The 21,973-nt window shown below is 45.0% G+C and overlaps 1 protein-coding gene across 2 annotated transcripts in view; it reads left to right on the forward strand.

Moving 5' to 3' along the window:
* The first annotated feature begins 3,236 nt into the window (after positions 1-3,236).
* The window catches only part of LOC146074397 (plexin-C1-like), an 87,279-nt gene continuing 68,542 nt past the window's right edge, over positions 3,237-21,973 (forward strand). The window contains exons 1-3 of one of the 2 annotated variants that reach the window (XM_083182405.1): positions 3,237-4,458; positions 10,770-10,904; positions 17,069-17,203. In XM_083182405.1, coding sequence (XP_083038531.1) covers positions 3,538-4,458; positions 10,770-10,904; positions 17,069-17,203 — 1,191 coding nt within the window. In that variant the 5' untranslated portion in view covers positions 3,237-3,537. The remainder of the gene's footprint in view (positions 4,459-10,769; positions 10,905-17,068; positions 17,204-21,973) is intronic. The other variant, XM_083182406.1, reaches the window with a different exon arrangement.

Here is a 21,973-nt window from a genome sequence, read left to right on the forward strand (position 1 = left end):
GGTAAGGCAGAGTTTAGTGAAGGTGAGGACAAACATGATTGCATGACCTACCTGAATCAGACCTTTACAGCACGTCCTGACATAAGCGACAGCCCATTAAGTGAGGTAGACATAACCTTATTCACTGATGGTAGCTGTCATAGACAAACGGAGACGGGAGAGCTGTGCACAGGCTACGCGGTAGTAGATGGAGAAGGTATTGTTGAAGCTGAACCCGTAGGGCCACCTCACTCAGCACAAGTAGCGGAACTGGTGGCACTGACCAGAGCATGTGAACTGGCCAAAGGAAAATCAGTTAACATATATACCGACTCCAGATATGCTTTCGGAGTAGTACATGATTTTGGAGCCCTATGGCGCCTCAGAAATTTCATGACGGTGGCTGGCACACCAGTGGCGCATGCGACATATATTAGAAAACTTCTGGGAGCTATCCAGCTTCCAGACAGAGTGGCTGTTATTAAGTGCAAAGCTCACACATCAGAGAAGGACCCGGTGTCCCTTGGTAACAGCCGCGCTGATGAGGCAGCGAAAAGGGCCGCATGCCCTGTAAATATTTCCACCCATCCTACAAACCTCTGTACACTTAACATGGTATCCACATCCAAACTGATAGACATGCAGAATTTGTGTTCCCCACAGGAGAGAGCAGTATGGAAGTCGAAGGGATGTGGCCAAGAGTCCACCGGACTTTGGAGAGATGGACACGGGAAACCAGTGGCCCCCAGGGCATACCTTCCTAGTCTAGCCGAGGCGGCCCATGTGCTGACACATCTTGGGAAGGAAGGTATGTGCAAGCTGGTAAAGGCCTACTGGTGTGCACCAGGGTTCGCTTCTCAAGCAGGTAGAGTGGCAATGTCATGCCTCACCTGTTTGAGGAAGAACATTGGAAAAGCCATCCCAACAGAGCCATCCCACATCCCTCCTACAGAAGGCCCTTTCCAGGTAATACAAATCGACTTCATACAGTTACCACCCTGTAGAAATTTGAAGTATGTATTAGTATGTGTTGATATGTTTTCCAGCTGGGTGGAGGCTTTCCCCGCTGCCTCCAACACTGCTACCTTTACAGCAAATAAAATATGTCAAGAGTTTGTCTGTAGATATGGTATCCCAAAGGTCATCGAGAGTGACAGAGGCACTCATTTCACTTTCTCGGCTCCTGATTGGCCAGAAATCATTCTGACTAGAGACGCCAAGGAAGGAACATCTCTGCGCCTGTGAAAGTCCTGTAAGCCGGGTACCAGATGGGAGCAGCGCTTCTGCCGGAGAGGATGCCGAGGTCGTCGCCGGGGACCAGGTGAGCAGGATTTCCTTCCTTAGGTACCCCTGGGGACTACATCGGATCCTGGACCCCGGATTCTTCAGCCCAGGAGCCCCGGAACCCCGGAACCAGGACCAAGGCCCCGGAACCGGACTCTTCTGCCCTGGAGCCCCGGAGCCCGGACCCCGGATCCAGGGACCGACCTACGGGCTCAAGGTAGGTAAGTATCAGTGTGTGTGTGTTATGTGTGTATTAAACTTTTATTTTTCAGGGTGTCAGTGTGTTTTCTTTAACTATTTTTTGTACTGTAGAACTACAAGTGCCAGCGGGCCCTTTAATGCCCCGCATGCTGGGACTTGTGATTCTCCAAGTCCCAGCATGCGGGGTAGGCTTGCTGGGACTCATAGTTCGCCAGTAGAAAACAATAGTTTTTCTTCTTTTTGTTACACAATCCATCAGCCCGATGCCCACCGCCCAGGGGCATCGGGGACAGCCCCGGACTATCAGCATGGGCTGGTAAGTCCTGGAGGGGGGGGACCCCTTCATTGGGGGGGTCCCCACTTCCCCAGGACCCCTGCCCATGCTGACCAGCCAGGGGGTTAATGCTTTGGCCGCGGGACCTTATATAATAAGTGTCCCCCGGCTGTGGCATTACCCTGCTGGCTGGTTGGGTCCGGTGCTGGTTCTTAAAATACGGGGGACCCCTAGTCATTTTGTCCCCCGTATTTTGGGAACCAGCGCCGGACCTTGAGCCTGGTGCTGGTTTCATGAAATCAAGGGGACCCCTATTTGTCGGGGACCCTGATTTTATGTCACCAGCACTGGCTCAATGAGCCCGGGGCTGGTTATGCTCGGGCGGGGGACCCCGCGCTCGTTTTTTTTTTATTTTACTTTGCGCTCTCCTGCAAACATGCGATTTTCAGACATGAAAATCGCACATTTTCAGGACTAAAGACATCGCACCACTTCGCCGCAAATCGCACCACTTCGCACTTTTCAGCCTCCAAAACGCATCACATTAAATATGCGAATTATGACTAAAAAGTGCGATTTGCGGCGATGTGGTGCGCTAAAAAAACATGCGCATTTATCTCAAAGCATAGAATGTCACCCTTTATGTTTTTCGTCAGGATGTGCCCAGGAAATTTTCCTCCCAGATAACTCCATTGAGTTCCATCAAAGTCGTAGAATCGTTTAAATGTGAGGGATTTTTATTGGGTGATAGGGATACATTTTTGCTGTAAAGGGAGACCTATTGGATCATTAAGCTCAACACATTAGTGCCACTTGGTCTGAATGAGGGGTATGATTGAATCGGCCTGCCTGCATTCCCATAGGAATGCTTAGCATTTTCATGGGGATGCCCATAAAACACTGGGCATTCCCATGGTCCAGTGCCGTCTCCATCTCTGTCCACACCGGCCCTCCCTCCTCGCAGCCCAGCGATCAGGTCTGAATAGGGCCCTTTGCCCTGTTGTTACAACAAATAAGATCGAACAGAGGAAATAACTCATAGCTGCCAACCCTCCTGCATTCTGCAGGAGACTCTCTGAAATAACAGCAATCTCCCTCTCTCCCTCATTAGTCTAGCAATCTCCCTCATTTTCCTAGCCCACATTACACTGTTACATCTTTTGGGAAAAAAGGAATGAGAGATAGATACATTTACATCGAATCATAAGCACCATTTCCCAGCTCTTTACCAAGTATAGCAGCTCTTACTAACTGCTTTGGGGTTCATCTACATTTGGATATAAGTCAATTTAAAAGATTCCTCTCAGATGTAGCAGTACACACCCACGCTTCTAGGTGCCACGTTCACAATCTCTTTTCACAGTCTCTCCATATATAGAACTAGACAAACCCTTTGGGAGGAGCATGATGCTCCATCAATGGGCTGCTGTGCAAAATTCTCCTGCCAACTATAATCTCCCTGAAATTAGTTTTCAAAAGTTGGCAAGTATGAAATAACTGTAGTTGCATAACATCAGGTGCACTAGTATACATATGCTATGCCATATTTTAAAGTTATTTTACAAAAAAAAAAGAAACTTTGGAACTTCTTTTACTGCATGAAAATTATGACATGTCAGTATATTTTTTTTTAGCAACTAAAGATCAACAACTCAGGAAGTTGCTTAAAAACAGGAACTAGTACAATATTACAACATTTTAGGGTTACATTTCATTCCAATGCTTCATAACATGACTGCAGACAGTGCATACACCATCCAGTACCCGCAGTCCTCACAACTGCAGACCAGGGGTGCAGAATGTCAGATATTCTTTCTGCAAGTATCCTGCTGTCTCTTCTCATCAGCTTTGTAGCCACACAGCCTGAGTATAGTGAAGGACACTTCATATTTGAACATCCTATCAATAACATTGCTGCTGGTAGGCAACATCTCATCGTGGCCACGGAGAACTGCCTGTACCAATTTAATCACAAACTTCTTGAGGTAAAAAGTTCAGGAGCTAGTGAAGAAAATGACAATGAGTGCATGAAAACAGGAGCCATAGGTAAGACTGCTACTTATTACAACAAAATCCTACTTGTTTATAATGACACTGTGCTCAGTTGCTGGAATGAAAACCAAGGATCCTGCATGGAGCAAAGTATTGATGGGCTGAAAAACCGAACAAAACCTACCACAGGCATCGTTCCTAGTGCCCGGGAAAATGCAGCTGTGGGGCTTATATTTATTAAAGAATATGTCTACTTCATTGTTGCTAGATTTCCCGAGAAACAAAATCCAGAATCAGAAAGGCCAATATATATGAGAAAGAAAGAAGATGGTTTGTTTATAATTGGAGGTCTGGATAACTATGTCTCGCTAAAGGATAATGCAGAGGGTCTGCATTTTGTTGATGCATTTCAATGGAAGAAAAACATCATATTTCCTTATTACCCATCTATCAATGCAGTTGGGAGACTTGTTGTTCTGAATGTAGATGACCACTTGACATTGAACTTTCAAAGCCAGACTAATCTTACATGTGGCAGTGAGAGAGGAGTTATTTTGTCTTCATTTGCATTTGCTACTTCAGAAGGATATTTTTGGGCTGGAATATTTGCTACAAACAAGAAGGTGTCCCCGGACAGAACAGCACTTTGTGTCTACAACTTCACTGTCCTAGACAGTACAAAGAAATCGTGTATCGAATATGACTTTGCTGTTAATAACATCAATTGTGTGAGTATTTACTGAAGCACAAAAGTGAGGGTGTCTGGCATAGATTTAGGGGGAGTGCAGGGCATACAGTACTCCGGGGTTCCCCTTCGTCAGGGGCCCCTGGCCAGACATTTTACTAGCTGTCCCTCTTTTGAGGCAGCAAAATCAGGCAGTCAGAATGGGATATGGGTTAAAACTGGACCGGACCAGACAGGACCCCGGAATGCCGGACCGGACAGGCTCCATTCATCAATATATGTAATTCTGGATCTTGTAGTGTCCAGTCCATGGGGGCGCTTTGCCAGGGGTGTCCCGTCCAGTGGGGCTGCTCCAAAACCTGTCACCAGGGAGAGGATAAGGGGGAGAATACAGCCTCCCTGCATGGTCCGGGGGTGTAATAAAAACTGGAACAGTCTGGCCCACAGGGGGTGGCTGTAATCTCCCCATGTCAATGGTGAAAGCTATCACAGGGACACCCCTTCCCACAGACAAGATACCCCTCAGAACGGACAGATACTACAAGCTCCGGAATGAAGAGTTTGATGGCCGGTCCATCGTTCCCTGGTCTATTCTGGGTCCGGTATTTACTTAGTCCCGTCAGAATGCAAGCAGGACACTAGGCAGTGATAGGCTGAGATACAGGAGGATCAGGAGCTACTTATAAAGCTTTCTGACCAGAGGAGATATATGTAGGAGGGCAGAGAGAGCTGTAGGTGACACAGGGATCCTAGTTTTTCCTTCTACCCACATGGGTGTCTAGGATTTTTTTTAACTATTAGTATAAATCTAATATACAGTACATCATTTAATTTAATATACACAATCCATACATACACCTATTGCAGGAGGGACTGTTACTTTATGATTCCATTCACCTTTCTTATATAGCTCTCTACAGGTGATACCAATCATATATTAAGGGGAAAGTCCAAGTAGAGAGCATTTTTTCTCCAGGAATGGGTCTTGTTAGGTTATAAATCCCCCCTCCCCCCACTACTCCTAGCATTAGGTTGCTGCCACTACCCATTCTCTGCTAGGTGTGATCTATTTCACACAGGGTAATACAATATAGTGCAACCAATATGGCTGTCTCCTCTGGTACCTTTAGGGCAGGGATACGGAAGGGATACAGATTTGCTATTTGGCCATGCCAGAACCATACCTCCCAACTTTTCCATGGCAAGAATAGGGCCACTGCGCCTCTGAATAGACGCTGTGCGCATGCGCATAGCGTCTATTCTGTCAGATTGGGGGTACTCCCAACTGCTCCCCTATCCCGCAGCGGGACACTGCCGGCTGCCGGAGGGACGCGGGAACATCCACAAAAACCGGGACGTTCCTGCGTTTAGCAGGACCGTTGGGAGGTACAGTATGCAAAAACTGTTGCAGGGTATACTGGAAAGTGTAGTTCAAAAACAGCTGGAGGGCCAAAGGTTTCCCATCCCTGCTTTAGGAGAATATACAACCAGGGGAATTTATTACCCAAAATATCTGCACTAACCCTGAATTATGCTTATCATGCTCTAGGTTTTCTACTTGCTGATATACTAAATCCTATGTTCTGTGAATTTGTACTATGTTTTTTTCTATCTAGTGTAAAGCTGCTTTGAGTCCTTCTGAAGAAGGGTATGGGTCATAGGGTCAACAAAATCAAAGTCGACAATCAATAGGTTGACCACTATTGGCCTACAGGGCAAGTCGACACATCAAAAAGGTTAACAAAGCTTAGGTCATCATGATCAAAGGGTCGACACAAGCAATAGGTCAACATGGAAAAGGTAGACATGAAAAAGGTTAACATGAGTTTTTCAATTTTTTGGGGGTGTCTATGTCGGCATAGGTCGACATGGACACCATATAAGTGTACCATGTTACCCTCTCATGGCTCGCTTCGCTTGCCATGCTACGGTCACACTGTATAATCTAACTCTATGTCCACTTGGATGGTAAAGTTTGAAAAAAGGGTACTTATGTAGTATCTGGGCTGCCTTACCTTAAGGCATACAATCAGATGCAATGCGACGCGATTTTCGGCAAAATCGTATCGAATCGCATCCGATATCGCATGCAATATCGCATGCGATGCGATGCAATTTTGCATAGGATTCAATGTTAACAAGGTCCTGTTCATTTCCCCACTATCCAAGTGGGCATAGAGTTGATTTTATATAGCGTGGCGAGCGCAGCGAGCCACCGAGCCAGAAGCGTGGCGAGCGCAGCGGAAAACATTTTACGTAATCCGCGGCCGCTCGCCACGCTTCAGGCTCAGTGGCTCGCTGCGCACGCCACGCTTTATAAAATCAACTCTATGCCCACTTGGATAGTGGGGAAATGAACAGGACCTTCTTAACATTGAATCCTATGGAAAATGCGATATCGGATGCGATTCGATGCGATCTTTCCGACCCGATTTCTACATAAGTACCGAAAAAAGTAACAAAAAAGAAACTTGAAAAACTCATGTTGACCTTTTTCATGTCGACCTATTGCTTGTGTCACCCTTTTGACTATGTCGACCTAAGCTATGTCGACCTAAAGCCTGTGATCAACCAATTGATTTTCGACCTTAATTGTGTCGACCTGCCAACTGCATCGCCTGGAGAAAAGCGCCATATAAATAAAAATAATTATTAGAAATAATTATTTTTATATACACTAGAAATAGAAAATCTTGGCTAGGGTGCACTCCTTGGTTATATATAAGTTGGGTGCCAAAACTGATTAGTTTTAAAAAGTTCACTAATAGCCATGATTTGTAAATTATTGCTGTTTTAAACAAACGTTTGAGGTTGAACGGTAGGTCTGACTTCAGATGTACTTGGTCAGGTGGGTCTTCCAGTCCCGCGTTCTGCTTCCCGTTTGTGACAGCGGTAACTTGTTATGTCCGGGATCCGGACATCGGGTGCATGAGCTGCCCCTTCTGGTCCAGTGCTACTGCATACACTACTGCACAATGAGTATAAGAACCTGCTCTGCAGAACAGATGCAAATATCTTCGACAAAAAAAATAGCCACGCCGCAAACGGGAAGCAAAACGCCATGACCGGAAGACCCAGCTGACAAAGTACATCTGAAGTCAGACTGCAGGTACAGGGTTGTGGACCCTAGGCAAAGCAATGCATTGGGGTCCCTACTTAAGTAAAAAAAAATAGCTTCCTGCAGTGTCTCTGCTATTAGCCACTCAGCAATTAGCATGCTTATAGCCATTGACTGTTTGGCTGCAGGCCGGTAGAGAATGTTTCCCAGCAGGTCTGATTTTGTGTAGTTCACAGACAATGCAGCCAGGGAGCAAAGGTACCTGGGAGGGAGCAGAGGTACCAGCAAACCCCTGGTCATACTTTCTGTTTATTTCACACTGTTGTGTGTGGGTTTTATGTGCCCATAACCAATAGATTTGACCTATTAGAGGATCTTTTAGGTGATGCCATTAGGATAACAGTGGATGTTAGGCCACACAAATGTAAAACAGTGGTGGTCCTCAAAGTATTTTAACTCTCTACACAGTGGCACCAACTAAGCTGTGCATTCACAATGCAACTGAACTGCCTCATGACTCCAGTAAAGTGCTGAGATGTATGCAGAAAACTTCTCTGAAGAAGTATCACCCCACCAGTTTCTCCCCAAAAAACAATCCCCATTTAACTAGACAAAACTAAACCATGATTTTTCAAACAACTGGCATTGCTAGTTTTATTTACACACTTAAGGTAAGTTCCATAACTGACAACCAAGCTGTTTTTAGTTGTTTTCTAGCTGCCTAATTACAGTGGGGCTAATTTTGAGTTGATGCATCTCAATCTACTTTTCTGCATGCTTATTTACTAGCTTATGCAAATGTAAGAATCTAAATCTACCCATGGATGGTGACCAGCAGTATGTCTGCATGTTGAATGCCATCCTGTCCATAACTGCTACCATCATAAATTATAACCTGGACTAGCACCATACTTGTCTACTCTCCTGGAATGGATGACACGTTCCTAAAAATTGGTTGATGCCCCATCCACATGGAAAATTGGGCAAGCCTCCAATGGTCAACTTTTACGCACCACTTATTCCCATGGCAATGTTATTGTGAGGGGTTGTGTGTGCAGCGGTGTGGTACCTGCCGCATCTGCTGCTCCAGTGCTCGGAGCAGAGACGCTGTCCCAGCACCGGGGCACACTTCTACACCTCCCCCGTTTTCCTTTTTAGTCCCTACAAATATCTTGTTGTCAGGCATCTGTAGTTCAGGGCATTCCGAGGTCATTCCAGCGAGACTGTGTTTGAGGGACTATCCTGGACTGACTGTGGCCCCACATCCTTCATCCACTGGTTCTGGACTCCTCGTTTTTGTACGTCCTAACTTCACTTTTCCTCTAGGGAAGGGGTAGTTTGTTATGGCAATTTACCATAGGCCAGCAGTGAGAATCCTTTTCAATGGGTGCAGCGGCCACCCAAGCTTCATCCTCCTCTTGGTCTGGGGTGTCATAACTTGGTCCATGGAGTGGAGCTGACCACCACCCAACAGTGAATTCCTCCACTGCATCCTTTTAATCCCGGGCAACCGTCACCATATTACAAGCTTTCTCATGGGGCATTTCCAGTAGTTCCATGTCTTCTTCTGGAACGGTTCCTCCCATGGCATTACCATCTCCTTCCCCTATCCCCATTCAGTTCTGTTCTTCTGGTAGGTGGTCTTTCTCCAGGACCTTCTCCTCCTCTTCACGGAGGGTGATTAACTGTGAATACAGCTCCAGATCCTGCCAGGCACGCTTTTCATCTATGGCCAACACTTCCTAGTCTGGACTCCTCTCCATAGACTCCTGTGCCAGGGGATGATTCCCTTCCTTAGCTTAGTCCATCTTTTCTGCTGATATGTCCCAATACCCAGGACACTCTTTTTCCAAATGTCCAGGTTAAGAACTCTTCCAATCTCGAGAACTTCTGGTCTTCCTTGCCACTGGGCCCACACACTCTTCCTCATAGCATGGTTTCTTCACCTCCAGGTTATCCTCATCCATATTTAATGGTAAATAATCTTTTCCAGGGGTCTCTTTCTCTGGGCACAACAATGTCAAGTCATCCTCCCAGGGACACTCGTGAGCCAAATGTCCCTGTCACTGGCAATTTCAACACGGGGGCACCAATGCAACCTTCAATGGAGTCATCATAACCACTTCCATCACACACAGATCTTTACCCCTCGGCTCCCACTGAGACAATATGCACACATGCAAACTCACTTCAAGCAGGCTCTACCGCACCATTTCTCAGGTCTTTTCCTGCCAACTCTGTACTCGGCCATCCGCAATCATCCACTCTTCATCCAATGGACAATCATGAAGCTTGTGTCCCTTCACCCTAACGAAAAGCTGATAGGGGTTCTTCCCAAGCTCCCATTTCAGCTTAATCTGTGACCTAATCATCGCCTCGGTCTTCGTCAGGCCTTCCACCCAAGGACAATCTGGTAGCAGATGTCCTGGGACTTCACATTCTTCACAAAGGTTTACTTAATACAGTACTTGCTCCATAGCTCATCCTATAGACAGCTATTATGGTCATGTCCATAGTTCCCACAGATCAAACAGAGCCCTTTATCTTCTCCTGGGTCTTGTCCATGCTGTGGAATGGCTTGCTGGACCATCTGGGTCTTTTTCTTCAGGGATGTCTGGCAAACTGTTTGCATCACAGGATCACTCCAGGGACAGTCACTTGCAAAGTGTCCCAGCTGCTGACCCGTCCTGCAGGGGATCACAGCAGCCTTCTTGTGCCCTTCTCCTGACATTCTTCCTTGCTATGCTATGTTTACCACTGCACAATCTTCATGATGTCCTCTCCTGTCACAGTCACCCATCCTCTCTTGTGTCTGTGGTGCCTGGTGCGGAGACGCTGTCCCAGCATCAGGGCACACTTCTACATTATCCAGCATTGAATAGAAAATGAAGCCACAATCACAAAAACCTCACTCCTCATATAGCCTCCTAATCCTTGCTGGGCTCCCTATGACACATCTCAACCCCCTCACTGCACTCTGCAGTGCCAACCTGGACTATGAAAGCCAACTATTATTAGCACCCAAAGATACATCTGAAACAGGCATCACTTCTATTTCTGCTTACAATGCCATGACACTCCCTGTAGATGGAACAGGCCTGTGCATCTGTTTGGTCACTGCCCAGTTACTGCCCAACACCCTTATGATTGGTCCATAAATGGATTTATCACTCCATCATTTTATAGTTGCAAACTCAACACATGTGCATTCACCTCACCCAGTGCATGCAAGTGGAAGTGGTATTTTTTATTGTTAGTTCTGAAAATTGTATTATTTCTATGTATTTTATTTTCAGGATAATGCTACTACTATTTTGCCAATACTTGAAAAACCAGTGTTGATCCATGGAGACCTATCTGCAGTATACGCAATGGAAGTGCAGAAGAGTATGGTATTTTTTCTTGGAACTAGAAATGGACAATTACTTAAGGTCAGCCAATGACTTAAATGTTTTCCTGCTTAAATGTTTTCACATAGTAAAGTTAGATAAAAATCAATGCTAGATTTTAATGTCGTTAAGTGAACCCATTGTGCGCTTGCATACTTGTAAGGGGATACCAATGACAGGATCTTGACAGCCAACATCCTAGACATCAAGTATCAAGGGTAGGATATGATGCTCAGGGGAAGGGGGGGGGGGGGGGGCATTAGAGTTAGCCTTTGGGGAGGGAGGGTTAGGTTGGTAGGGGGGTGGTGAAGGATAACTTACCCTACAGTTGTCGGAATCTTGGCCATTGGGAAGCCAGGGTCAATGGGGCAGATGTATTAAGCCTTAACAAGAGATAAATATAAGGGTGATAAAGAGAGATAAACGTCCAGCCAATCACCTGCTAACTGCCATGTTACAGGCTGTGTTTGAAAAAAGTCAGTAAGGAGCTGATTGGCTGGACGTTTATCTCTCTTTATCACCCTTGCATTTATCACTTGTTAAGGCTTAATACATCTGCCTCACTGACCCTGGCTTCCCAATGGCCAAGATTCCAACAACTGTAGGGTAAGTAAATTATCCTTCACCACCCCCCTACCAACCTAACCCTCCCCCTCCGCAAACAGGGGAATGTGTTTAAAAGGCAGTGCAAGCATCTGTATGGAATTTCAGTACAGATATGTATAATGCTGGCTGACTATAAACTATATTCCTACACATTTTGTATAAAAGTTGTACAAGTTTTTTCTATTCAAATGTTATTTATGGTAATGTGGGGCAGTAAGACAGAAGCAGCACAGAATAGGTAAATATGACATTGACATTACTTGTATATAAGAAAAGGGACACAAAATTAGTCTGGATTAAGGCTGCAACCCCAAGCAAATCTGGCAGTCCACCCAGCAAAACGTGTCAGGTTTGGCATGCCTCTCTGCCGCATCATAAGGAGCATGGACAAGGCCCCTAAGATTCACAACTGCCATCAAAATATGTGTATGCTTTTGGTCCCATGGAGTTACTGCTTTATTCATTAACACTCCAGAGGACTTTCCATCCAGAACTTGAAAGACCGATCAATCTGAAGAAAAGAGGCCAAATTGGAGCTCCCTCTGATCCGATGCATGGCCCCACTTTAGAAGTGTCTAGCAGATAGATCCTTGGGGCTGCACCAAGGATCTATCTGATCTGAAGCCATCAGGGGCGCATTGGATGGGTCTTGTGTACTTCAGATGTATCACATCTGAAGTACAGAAGACTTTGGCCACTCCCACCTGCCCTGAGTCCTACCCTCCCACCCAGGGGACCTGCTGTCGCCTCATGGATCCCGACAGATCGGGTGAAAAGTGGCCAAACTAATTGGCATCCGATGTAATGCACAGTACCGTGCGCTCAAATCATCGAGTTTGGACGTGCTGAATCTCCGATCCGGCCCCCCTCCCAGCATCAGTGGAACGGGATCATATGAGATGCATCAAATGCAGAAGGGCAGCATGCAATCTTGCCACCCGAGGGGGCCCAAGGGGGAATGGATGCCCATACACTGCTCCGAGACCAGTGTATGGCCACCTTAACCTTTTACTGACATTTTTACAGTGGCCCCTGCTTCAGATATCCCCCATTGTAGTCCAGCATACCATCCTATTATATTTATATTTTATATTTAAATATTGCATCAGATACATCTGATGTAGCATGTGTGCATCAGATCAGTCTGACGCAATCTGTTTGCACCAGATAGATCTGATCGGATGTATTTGAAGTTAATTAAGTGAAAATATAGCCCAGTGTCAGATCAGATTCCTGGGAGAGTTCAAGGGAAATCTGAATAGATTTGTAGCTTCAGATATATCTGTGTAGTGGATGGAGGCCCACAATAGTAGGATACAGTAGTTCATATTTTGGGACTTATCATCCCTATCAGGTTCCCAGACATTCCAAGGGTCACAATGGGAACAGGACTCCTTTAACTAAAAGCTGCTACTCACATAATAAGAGAGGTGCATTATCAATCAAAGAGTTATAACTTTTACATATTATTGTCATCCATGGTACCAATTTTATAGATTATTAATTGGTTAATAAATATTTTATTACATCACTTCATACACTTAATGGTTCATTTCATGCCTTCCTCATAACATTTTCATATTCTGCACAATAACATATATATATATATATATATATATATATATATTTTTTTTTTTTTTCTAAATAGATTTTATTGAAACTTGAATTATAAGATAACATACATTGTGGGAGCACAGATAGTACATAATGCACAAGATCGGTCAAACTGTAAATTATACACGTATGTCGTGTAATAGTCTAAAGCAGTGATTTTCAACCTTTTTCAGCTCGCGGCACATTGGACAAGACTTTAAAATTGCCAAGGCACACCATCAGTCCACAAGGGGATAAAAAAAAATGCACACATTATCCCTAATCGAAAAAATACAACACATACAGTACACTGGCCCCCACAGTAATAAAACATAAAGGCCTCCAGAATAATATAAACACAATAGCCCCCACAGTAATACACGTTTTATCCACAGTAATCAAACACATTAGCACCCTAAGTAATTTCACACATTGCCCCACAGTGATTCATGTAGATTGTCCTTCACTGTGTCACCCAGCCTGCCTCCCTCCTTCACTGTGCCACCCAGCCTGCCTCCCTCCTTCACTGTGCCACCCAGCCTGCCTCCCTCCTTCACTGTGCCACCCAGCCTGCCTCCCTCCTTCACTGTACCACCCAGCCTGCCTCCCTCCTTCACTATGCAACCCAGCCTGCCACCCTCCTTCACTATGCCACCCAGCCTGCCTCCCTCCTTCACTATGCCACCCAGCCTGCCTCCCTCCTTCACTGTGCCACCCAGCCTGCCTCCCTCCTTCACTGTGCCACCCAGCCTGCCTCCCTCCTTCACTGTGCAACCCAGCCTGCCTCCCTCCTTCACTGTACCACCCAGCCTGCCTCCCTCCTTCACTATGCAACCCAGCCTGCCACCCTCCTTCACTATGCCACCCAGCCTGCCTCCCTCCTTCACTATGTCACCCAGCCTGCCTCCCTCCTTCACTGTGCCACCCAGCCTGCCTCCCTCCTTCACTGTGCCACCCAGCCTGCCTCCCTCCTTCACTGTGCAACCCAGCCTGCCTCCCTCTTTCACTGTGCCACCCAGCCTGCCTCCCTCCTTCACTGTGCCACCCAGCCTGCCTCCCTCCTTCACTGTCCCACCCAGCCTGCCTCCCTCCTTCACTATGCAACCCAGCCTGCCTCCCTCCTTCACTATGCCACCCAGCCTGCCTCCCTCCTTCACTGTGCCACCCAGCCTGCCTCCCTCCTTCACTGTGCCACCCAGCCTGCCTCCCTCCTTCACTGTGCCACCCAGCCTGCCTCCCTCCTTCACTGTGCCACCCAGCCTGCCTCCCTCCTTCACTGTGCCACCCAGCTTGCCTCCCTCCTTCACTGTACCACCCAGCTTGCCTCCCTCCTTCACTGTATCACCCAGCCTGCCTCCCTCCTTCACTGTGCAACCCAAGGGTAAGGGAATTAAATAAAAAGGTGGTAATCTTATTTGGGAATAGGGTCTTTATAGTCGAGGAGTTGATAGGAGTACCAGGTTGTAGATTGAAAACATTGCTTGAGAGCAAGAGTTTAGTTGCAGGGGGCAGGATACAATAACATATATTTCCAAAGCAAATAGAAAAATCTTTGAGATATTTCAATATAGGTTATGTTTTTTGTTTGAATTAAAAAAAATGCAATGAATTTCATTGGGTTACATAAAAACTCACCAGTGTTAATTAAACAAAAATAGACAAAAAATATATTAAAAGAAGCTAATACCAGTATACACACTGGGGATGGTGTAACAAACAAGACAAACAGACAGATAACACGAAATCTAAAATATAATATAAATTCTTCCTTCAAAAGCATGCTCTTATGTAATTCTTTCCTTATACGATCGTGCTTTAGATCTCAGTGGATATTAGTTCATATGAGATCTCACTTATGGGGCGTCAGAAAAAATGTCAGTCCAATGTTATATCCACAACTTTGGTGCTTACCAGGGTGCAGTAAGTGGCTGAGGGTCTGCTGGCTGTATGGTATACCTACACAGCGTTCAGCGGGATCCAACTTGCTCGCAATTGACGGTACTTGTGTAATATCTGGGCGCCCGATTTTTTCATTGTATTGCATCGCATCACATCGCATGCAATATAGTGGCATACAATTCATGCGATGCGATTTTTCATTGTAAAGACCCGATTTTTAATTGGATAGTCACCCATGGGTGATTTCATACCCCCACTATCCAACTACGCATGGAGTTGACTTTATATAGTGTGGCGAGCGCAGCAAGCCACCGAGCCCTAAGCGTGGTGAGCGCAGCGAGCCCAGCGAGGGGACGCAGAATACATGTAAAGTAATCCGCGACCCCTCGCAGGGCTCGCTGCGCTCGCCACACTATATAAGATCAACTCCATGCGTAGTTGGATAGTGGGGGTATGAAATCACCCATGGGTGACTATACAATTAACAATCGGGTCTTTACAATGAAAAATCGCATTGCATCGCATGCCTTAAGTAGTGGCATGCGATGAAAAAATCGGCGCCCAGATAATGCAAAAGTACCCAATCAACTAGTTTAGCCTTGTTTGGCTTCTTCAGGATGCTGGAATAAGAGTGCCAAGTGTAGTGTACAGCCCGTTTCTTTCTCTGAAATGATTTCTGTTAACATATTTTCTCTTAGTACAGTATATGGATATTAGAGGTCAGTAATCGATGTTCAATGAAGTGTACAAAATTTTGTCTGTGACATTCTATAAAGCTTTAATAAAATTAATATACAGTACCGTAAGCTACAGATGTAGCAGGCTACATCTTTGCAGGGGCTGAGGACTGCCAGGAGAGCGTGCGCACGAGACGCTTGCGCGCCCCGTGGCAACGGAGCCTGCCGCCAGTCCCGCCATCGACCCCCCCGAACTGGGCAGCATGTCCCTTAAGCGGAGACGGCCAGAGAGACGCTGACCAGCAGCCGTGATATTGATACGCGCGCGTGAGACGCACGCGCGTCCCAGTCCCTATCACCGGCGCTCCGGGCAAGGGATCAGGGATCTTGCGGGCGCCAGGCAAAGATGTAGCCTGCTACATCTGTATAATGGGGAAACAAAATGTTCAATATTATTAGTTATATCATTGAAGACACATTATTATGATATATAGGCTTGAAGTTACGAAAACATCAGTTTGTTATGTTTTCCTCTTTATAGATTTGGATGCACAGTATGCATTTTGCTTTTACAATCAACAGATTTGTCAGTAATACTAATGACATCACATATTGTTCAGTATTTTTATCATGAACCAGAAGTCTCTTAAAGTACATTTTCAAAGTCATGATTAATTTGTTGGTAAACAAATTTTGAAGAAAAAAAATGTTGTTGCATAAGAATTGAACCCCATGTGCTTTGGAAGTTCCAAGTTTATATAGATGACCAATATTGGTCAATCAGCCTCTTCGTGTGGATAAAAGACCCCCTAATCCAGATAACATTGGTCAGGGCCGGTGCTAGGGTGTCCGGCGCCCTCCTGCAAACCATACATTTTGCGCCCTTTCACATTGCCATTGCAACAAGCTGCTGCTTGTTTGTCATTTGATTGACAGCTGACAGGCGCATCGAGCAATGGGTAGGGGGCGGATCCAGACATGACATGTCATCCAGGCATTTACAGACAGCGCTACATGCTTCAGCGCAAGTGTCTGTGAGGAAGAGGGGGGCAGGTCACAGAAGGAGGACAGTGTGTGCGCGGTGCAGGGAGCTGCTCAGCCTCTCCATACTGCTGCCCACTGTCAGACAGGCACTGCAGGCGGCGTGCAGGAGGCAGTGACATTGAGGGCTGAGGCAGCTTTAGCAGAGCAGGAAGGGAGACAGCGCCTTTTCAGCATGGCGCCTACCTGCTTTGCAGGAGCTGCTGAGTGGGTAGCACCGGCCCTCACATTGGTTATACTGTGAATCTGGAAGAAACCTGTGAAAATGAGGATCCAAAAAGAATTGCAGGGAAATTAAAACAATTCATTTTTATGATAATTTACATTAAGTAAGCAGTCAAAAATGTGATTTATTAACTACATTTATTTTCATACATTTCTGAAATCCAGATGACTTTAAACTCAAACTACACTGCAAACTGTCCAGCCATTTTATATGAATTTAAACAAGAAGCTCCAGTGTTTCGGAATATCATCCTGGATCCTATTGACAATACCTACCTATACGTTGCAACTGTGCATGAGGTTTGTATTTGTTGCTTGCCACACCATTATGATTACCATAGATGCATTACACTAGCATAGTCTTTGCATCTCCAGATGGGCTATTTCTAAGAAGTGATGGCTGCTTTTCGGATGTTTGGAGCTGAAAATTTAAAGTGGCACTAACATTAAGTGTAAATCACATTGGGCTTTACACTGAATGATAGTGTCAACATCATAGACATAGTCCCTACTTTTTGTAAAGCTAAATGGTTAAGAGGATGAAAATAGCATCAGCATGTATCCAAAAGTATATACATGCACCACAGGAGTGCATCTCCTCCTACTGTAGCGAGTGATGAGACAGGCCAGGACAGGGGTAAGTACTGAATGGTTAGAGCGGGGATGGAGAGAGTGGGGGAAGTGACATATACTGTATGAGAAAGTTGAGGAAAAGGACAGAGAGGATAGAGCCAGACAGGAGCTACATTGTTGAAAATAAATTAGCCATTTAAAATGTTATTGCAGTACAGATGCGCAAACAATGTTTCAATGCCTCTTTAATAACATGACATTTACAAGGCCTGGAATTATACAAATAAAAAGTTAGGAAGATCTCCTTTAGTTTCTGACTTTATTACTTTTTGGGGTAACCCACAATTTTTACCAGGTTTAGATAATCCCCAGTTTTTGATTTGGAGGGAAAAAGGCCTCTCAGCTATAAAGGACGTCTTCGACCCGGGGGGCCAAATTAGAACATTTATAGATCTAAAAGAAAAATACGGCCTAAGACAAACACAATTCTATATGTTTTTACAAATAAGACATTTAATTCAGTCGTTACCATTAGTAGGACTTGAAGGTATGGAGCATGATCCAATTGCAAATCTCCTTAAAGGGGCTCATACAAATACTTATAGGCTACGGCACTATTATTTGAAGGTTTGGGTGACACTAGGGGAAAAAAATGGAATAGATCAATGAGGAAATGGGAAAGTGATATAGTAACAAATTTACAAAGCCCTATAATTTTAAAACAAAGCCAACAAATATTGAAATACCTACATGCTTCATCTCTTCAAGAAATTTATTTGAAAGTATTATACACGGCATATGTGGCACCGGCACAGAGAACCCACATGATGGCCGATGAATCAGATACATGTATTAAATGTGGCCAGAGAAAAGCCACATTTTTTCATAATTTCTGGCAATGTGGCAAGATAGCAATATTTTGGAATAAAATTGTAGATCTTATCAATAATATATTTAATTTAAGGGTAAATAGGAACCCCAAAGTATGCTTATTATCGATGTTAGATGAATGGGAGCTGGGGAGAAGGAAAAAAATGTTTAACCCCAATACTGACGGTAATATTAGGTGTAGCAAAAAAAATGATATTAAATCATTGGATTAAACGCTCAGCCCCATCCATACTGGAAACTAAAACCTTTTTGGTACTTATGTAATATCTGGGCTCCCGTTTTTCTTATGAGACCACGCTTCGGGAACGGTGGCTCGCTGCGCTCGCCACACTATAGAAAATCAACTCCAAGCGTAGTTGGATAGTAGGGGTATGAAAAAACGGGGTGCATTTAACATGGGAGCCCAGATAATACATAAGTACCACCTTTTTACCTAGTATACTATATATGGAGAGACAGGCAACCCTACCAGACATAGAGACAGGGGTGATACGATTCTATAGAAAGTGGGGCCCATATATAGAATCCCTTTCTAGTGAAATCCAGACACAAATATTATATTTGTATGAGAAGACCCCATGGTATATAACAAGACAAATAGGCAACAGGGGGATGGCTATTAATTAATACAAAGGACCGGTTGCATATTAAGATGAAGCTAATGAGGATATGTAGCTCTAGAAATAGGAATAAAAAGGTAAAATAATATAATAGGACGATTTGATGAAATGTTACCCTCATCCGATGTGGGATTGGTTTGTTTATGTTAATGTGTAATTTTATTTTGGATATGTCTAAGTAAGGAATCCATTCTGTTAAGGATAAGACAAATAAATTAACCAATGAACTAAGGGAAAATTGAAGGAAAGATAGATATAAAATAAAATAGTAATAAGTATGTCTCAGAGATGAGAGAGGAAGGAGAGAGGTCAAGATAAGGGGAGAAGAGGGGAAGATAAAAAAAAAAAATTTAGTCTGAAAGATAAATGGGCCATTCAATTTGGGAAGATTCAGATTAATAACCAAAGGCCGAATCCGTACATTAGGAAGAAAAGTAAAACAGAGGGGGAGGGAGGGGGGGAACACAGAAGTATAATAAAATAAAAAATAAAGAAACACTAGGGGCCCAATAGTACAGTACACATCATGGGTAAATAGAAATAAAAAAGGGGGAGGGAGCAATGGTCCAAATACACACAAAGAGAGGTAAAGGAAATGAAGTAAGACACTTTATACACATAGAAAAGAAAAACACGGCCCCAAACATAATATAATTCACAGATTCACACTGGCACTATATAAACACAGTAAAGAAAAGGAAATACACTAATCCCCCAATTGCAATAAAATATAGAAGTATTAGAAAGTACGGAAGGCTGGAAGGAAGAAAAACATATATAGGACCCATAGGGCTAAAAATATAAGAAGGAGAGGAGACTAAATAGAGAAGCAAGATAATACCTCTCTCCTTGCTCTCTGAGAGATATATGTAGGTATATAAATGAATATGTATAAGTAAGCCTATGTTCATGTAATGAAAACAATGTATAACATGAGAGAATGGAATACAATGTTTAATGTAAACGCTGAAATGCGTATATACGTTGTTTTGAGATATATGAAAAATTTCAATAAAATAAATAAATAAATAACATGACATTTTCATGATGAAAATGCCATGTTATTAAAGATGCATTGAAACGTTGTGTAACATGCCATGGATCTGTGATTATCTATTGGAGTGCCACATCTGGAGGAGGTTCATGTTATTACTATATGCAGGCACCCGCACAGTACTACCTGTAAGAAAGTGCCAGGCCACAGGGAGTATAGATGTGCAGTGCTCAAAGTGATACGATATACAGCGGTATGGCATATTGCAGGGCCGGTGCTAGGGTGCCCGGCGCCCTCCTGCAAACCATACATGTTGCGCCCTTTCACATTGCCATTGCAACAAGCTGCAGCCTGATTGTGGGAGTGTATGCAACATGCGATCCTATGGAGGATCTCGGGTGCATGTACATGTATGCATACACCATCTCAGTGCTGTGTCCGCAAAATGTTGCAAGCACTAAAGGTGCCCATACACACTGTGAGAATCGCATACGTTATGGGCTAGATTGCATCGCACGGCATGCATGCAATGTGTGTGCAATGCGATCTGAAAGCAGTACAAAAAGTATGTCCAGCACTCGTGACTGAGGGGGAAAGGAGGGGAGAGAAGGAGGAGATGGAAGAAGAGGGGAGGAGATAGAGGGGGCGGAGTATTGAGGACTGGCAGCGGCACTGGCACAGCACACTGAGAAGAGGAAAGGAAGGGGAGGCGGCGCTGCTGCCTGTTCATCATTTGATTGACAGGCGCAGGGAGCAATGGGTAGGGGGTGGATCCGGACATGACATGTCATCCAGGCATTCACAGACTGCACTACATGCCTCAGCGCAAGTGTCCGTGAGGAAGAGGGGGCAGGTCGCAGGAGGAGGACAGTGTGTGTGCGGTGCAGGGAGCTCTCAGCCTCTCCATACTGCCGCCCACAGTCAGAGAGGCACTGCAGGCGGCGTGCAGGAGGAGGGCAGTGTGTGCGCGGTGCAGGGAGCTGCTCAGCCTCTCCATACTGCCGCCTGCCCGCTGTCAGACAGGCGCTGCGGGCGGCGTGCAGGAGGCAGTGACAGTGAGGGCTGAGGCAGCTTTAGCAGAGCAGGGAGGGAGACAGCGCCTTTTTATCATGGCGCCTCCCTGCTTTGCAGGAGCTGCTGAGTGGGTAGCGCCGGCCCTGGCATATTGGCACATCCATTGAACTGGCCTAGAAGCTGCAGCTTCTGAAGAAGTGAGAGGCTGTAAGGTGGGGCAGTGACTTGTGGTGAAGAGCATGTAGGACAAGTAACGCCTGCCCGCCAGTGCAACTCTGTGCCCCACTTTATCAACCAGCTTCTAACTGTCATTTTGAAAACACAGCTGATTGGCTGGTGTGTTATCACATTTAATTTTATCAATTCACCGGGCTTAATACATCTGCCTGATTTGCACATGCCCATGGCTGCATCTTTGCCGCAGTTGCTTCTGTGTCTTGTGCTAATGCAGGGGCCAATTGAGAGGCAGATCTATGAAGCAGTGTTAAGAGAGAAGTGAGCCCATGGCCACCAATCAGTGGGTTTCCATCGCACAATCGCACAATCAGTCGCTTCATCAAAACTTGCAACTAGCAGGTTCAATTACTCCCTTTGAGTATGGCCACCTGTACATGCCTCTTTGGACAATGTTTCTTTCTGTAGTATGACCACCCTCCTGTTACCTCCCAGCGATGTCCACTAAAAATGTCAGAACATGCACCCAATACTGTGATGACTCTGTACATAATTGCCAACCGTGGGTGGCATCAATGTTGCATCTCACTCAGAATTAGGCCCAATGCTAAAAAAAAATAGCAGTACAGTACATTGCTTTTCTTTCCATAGTACACAATGGTACCGAGTGCCAGGACATATGTTCTGCGGTAGTTTAAGAAGTTTAATTTAACACTGAGGTTTCTGGTTCTTTTTTTAATTCCGCAAAAATTTAGTCTGTTTTATGTACTTCGCTTATAGTGTTTTTAGGTTCAGCTAGTGAGT

This window comes from Crinia signifera, chromosome 4 (genome assembly GCF_055691185.1).
Source record: "Crinia signifera chromosome 4, ASM5569118v1, whole genome shotgun sequence".
In the NCBI taxonomy this organism is placed as follows: Eukaryota; Metazoa; Chordata; class Amphibia; order Anura; family Myobatrachidae; genus Crinia; species Crinia signifera.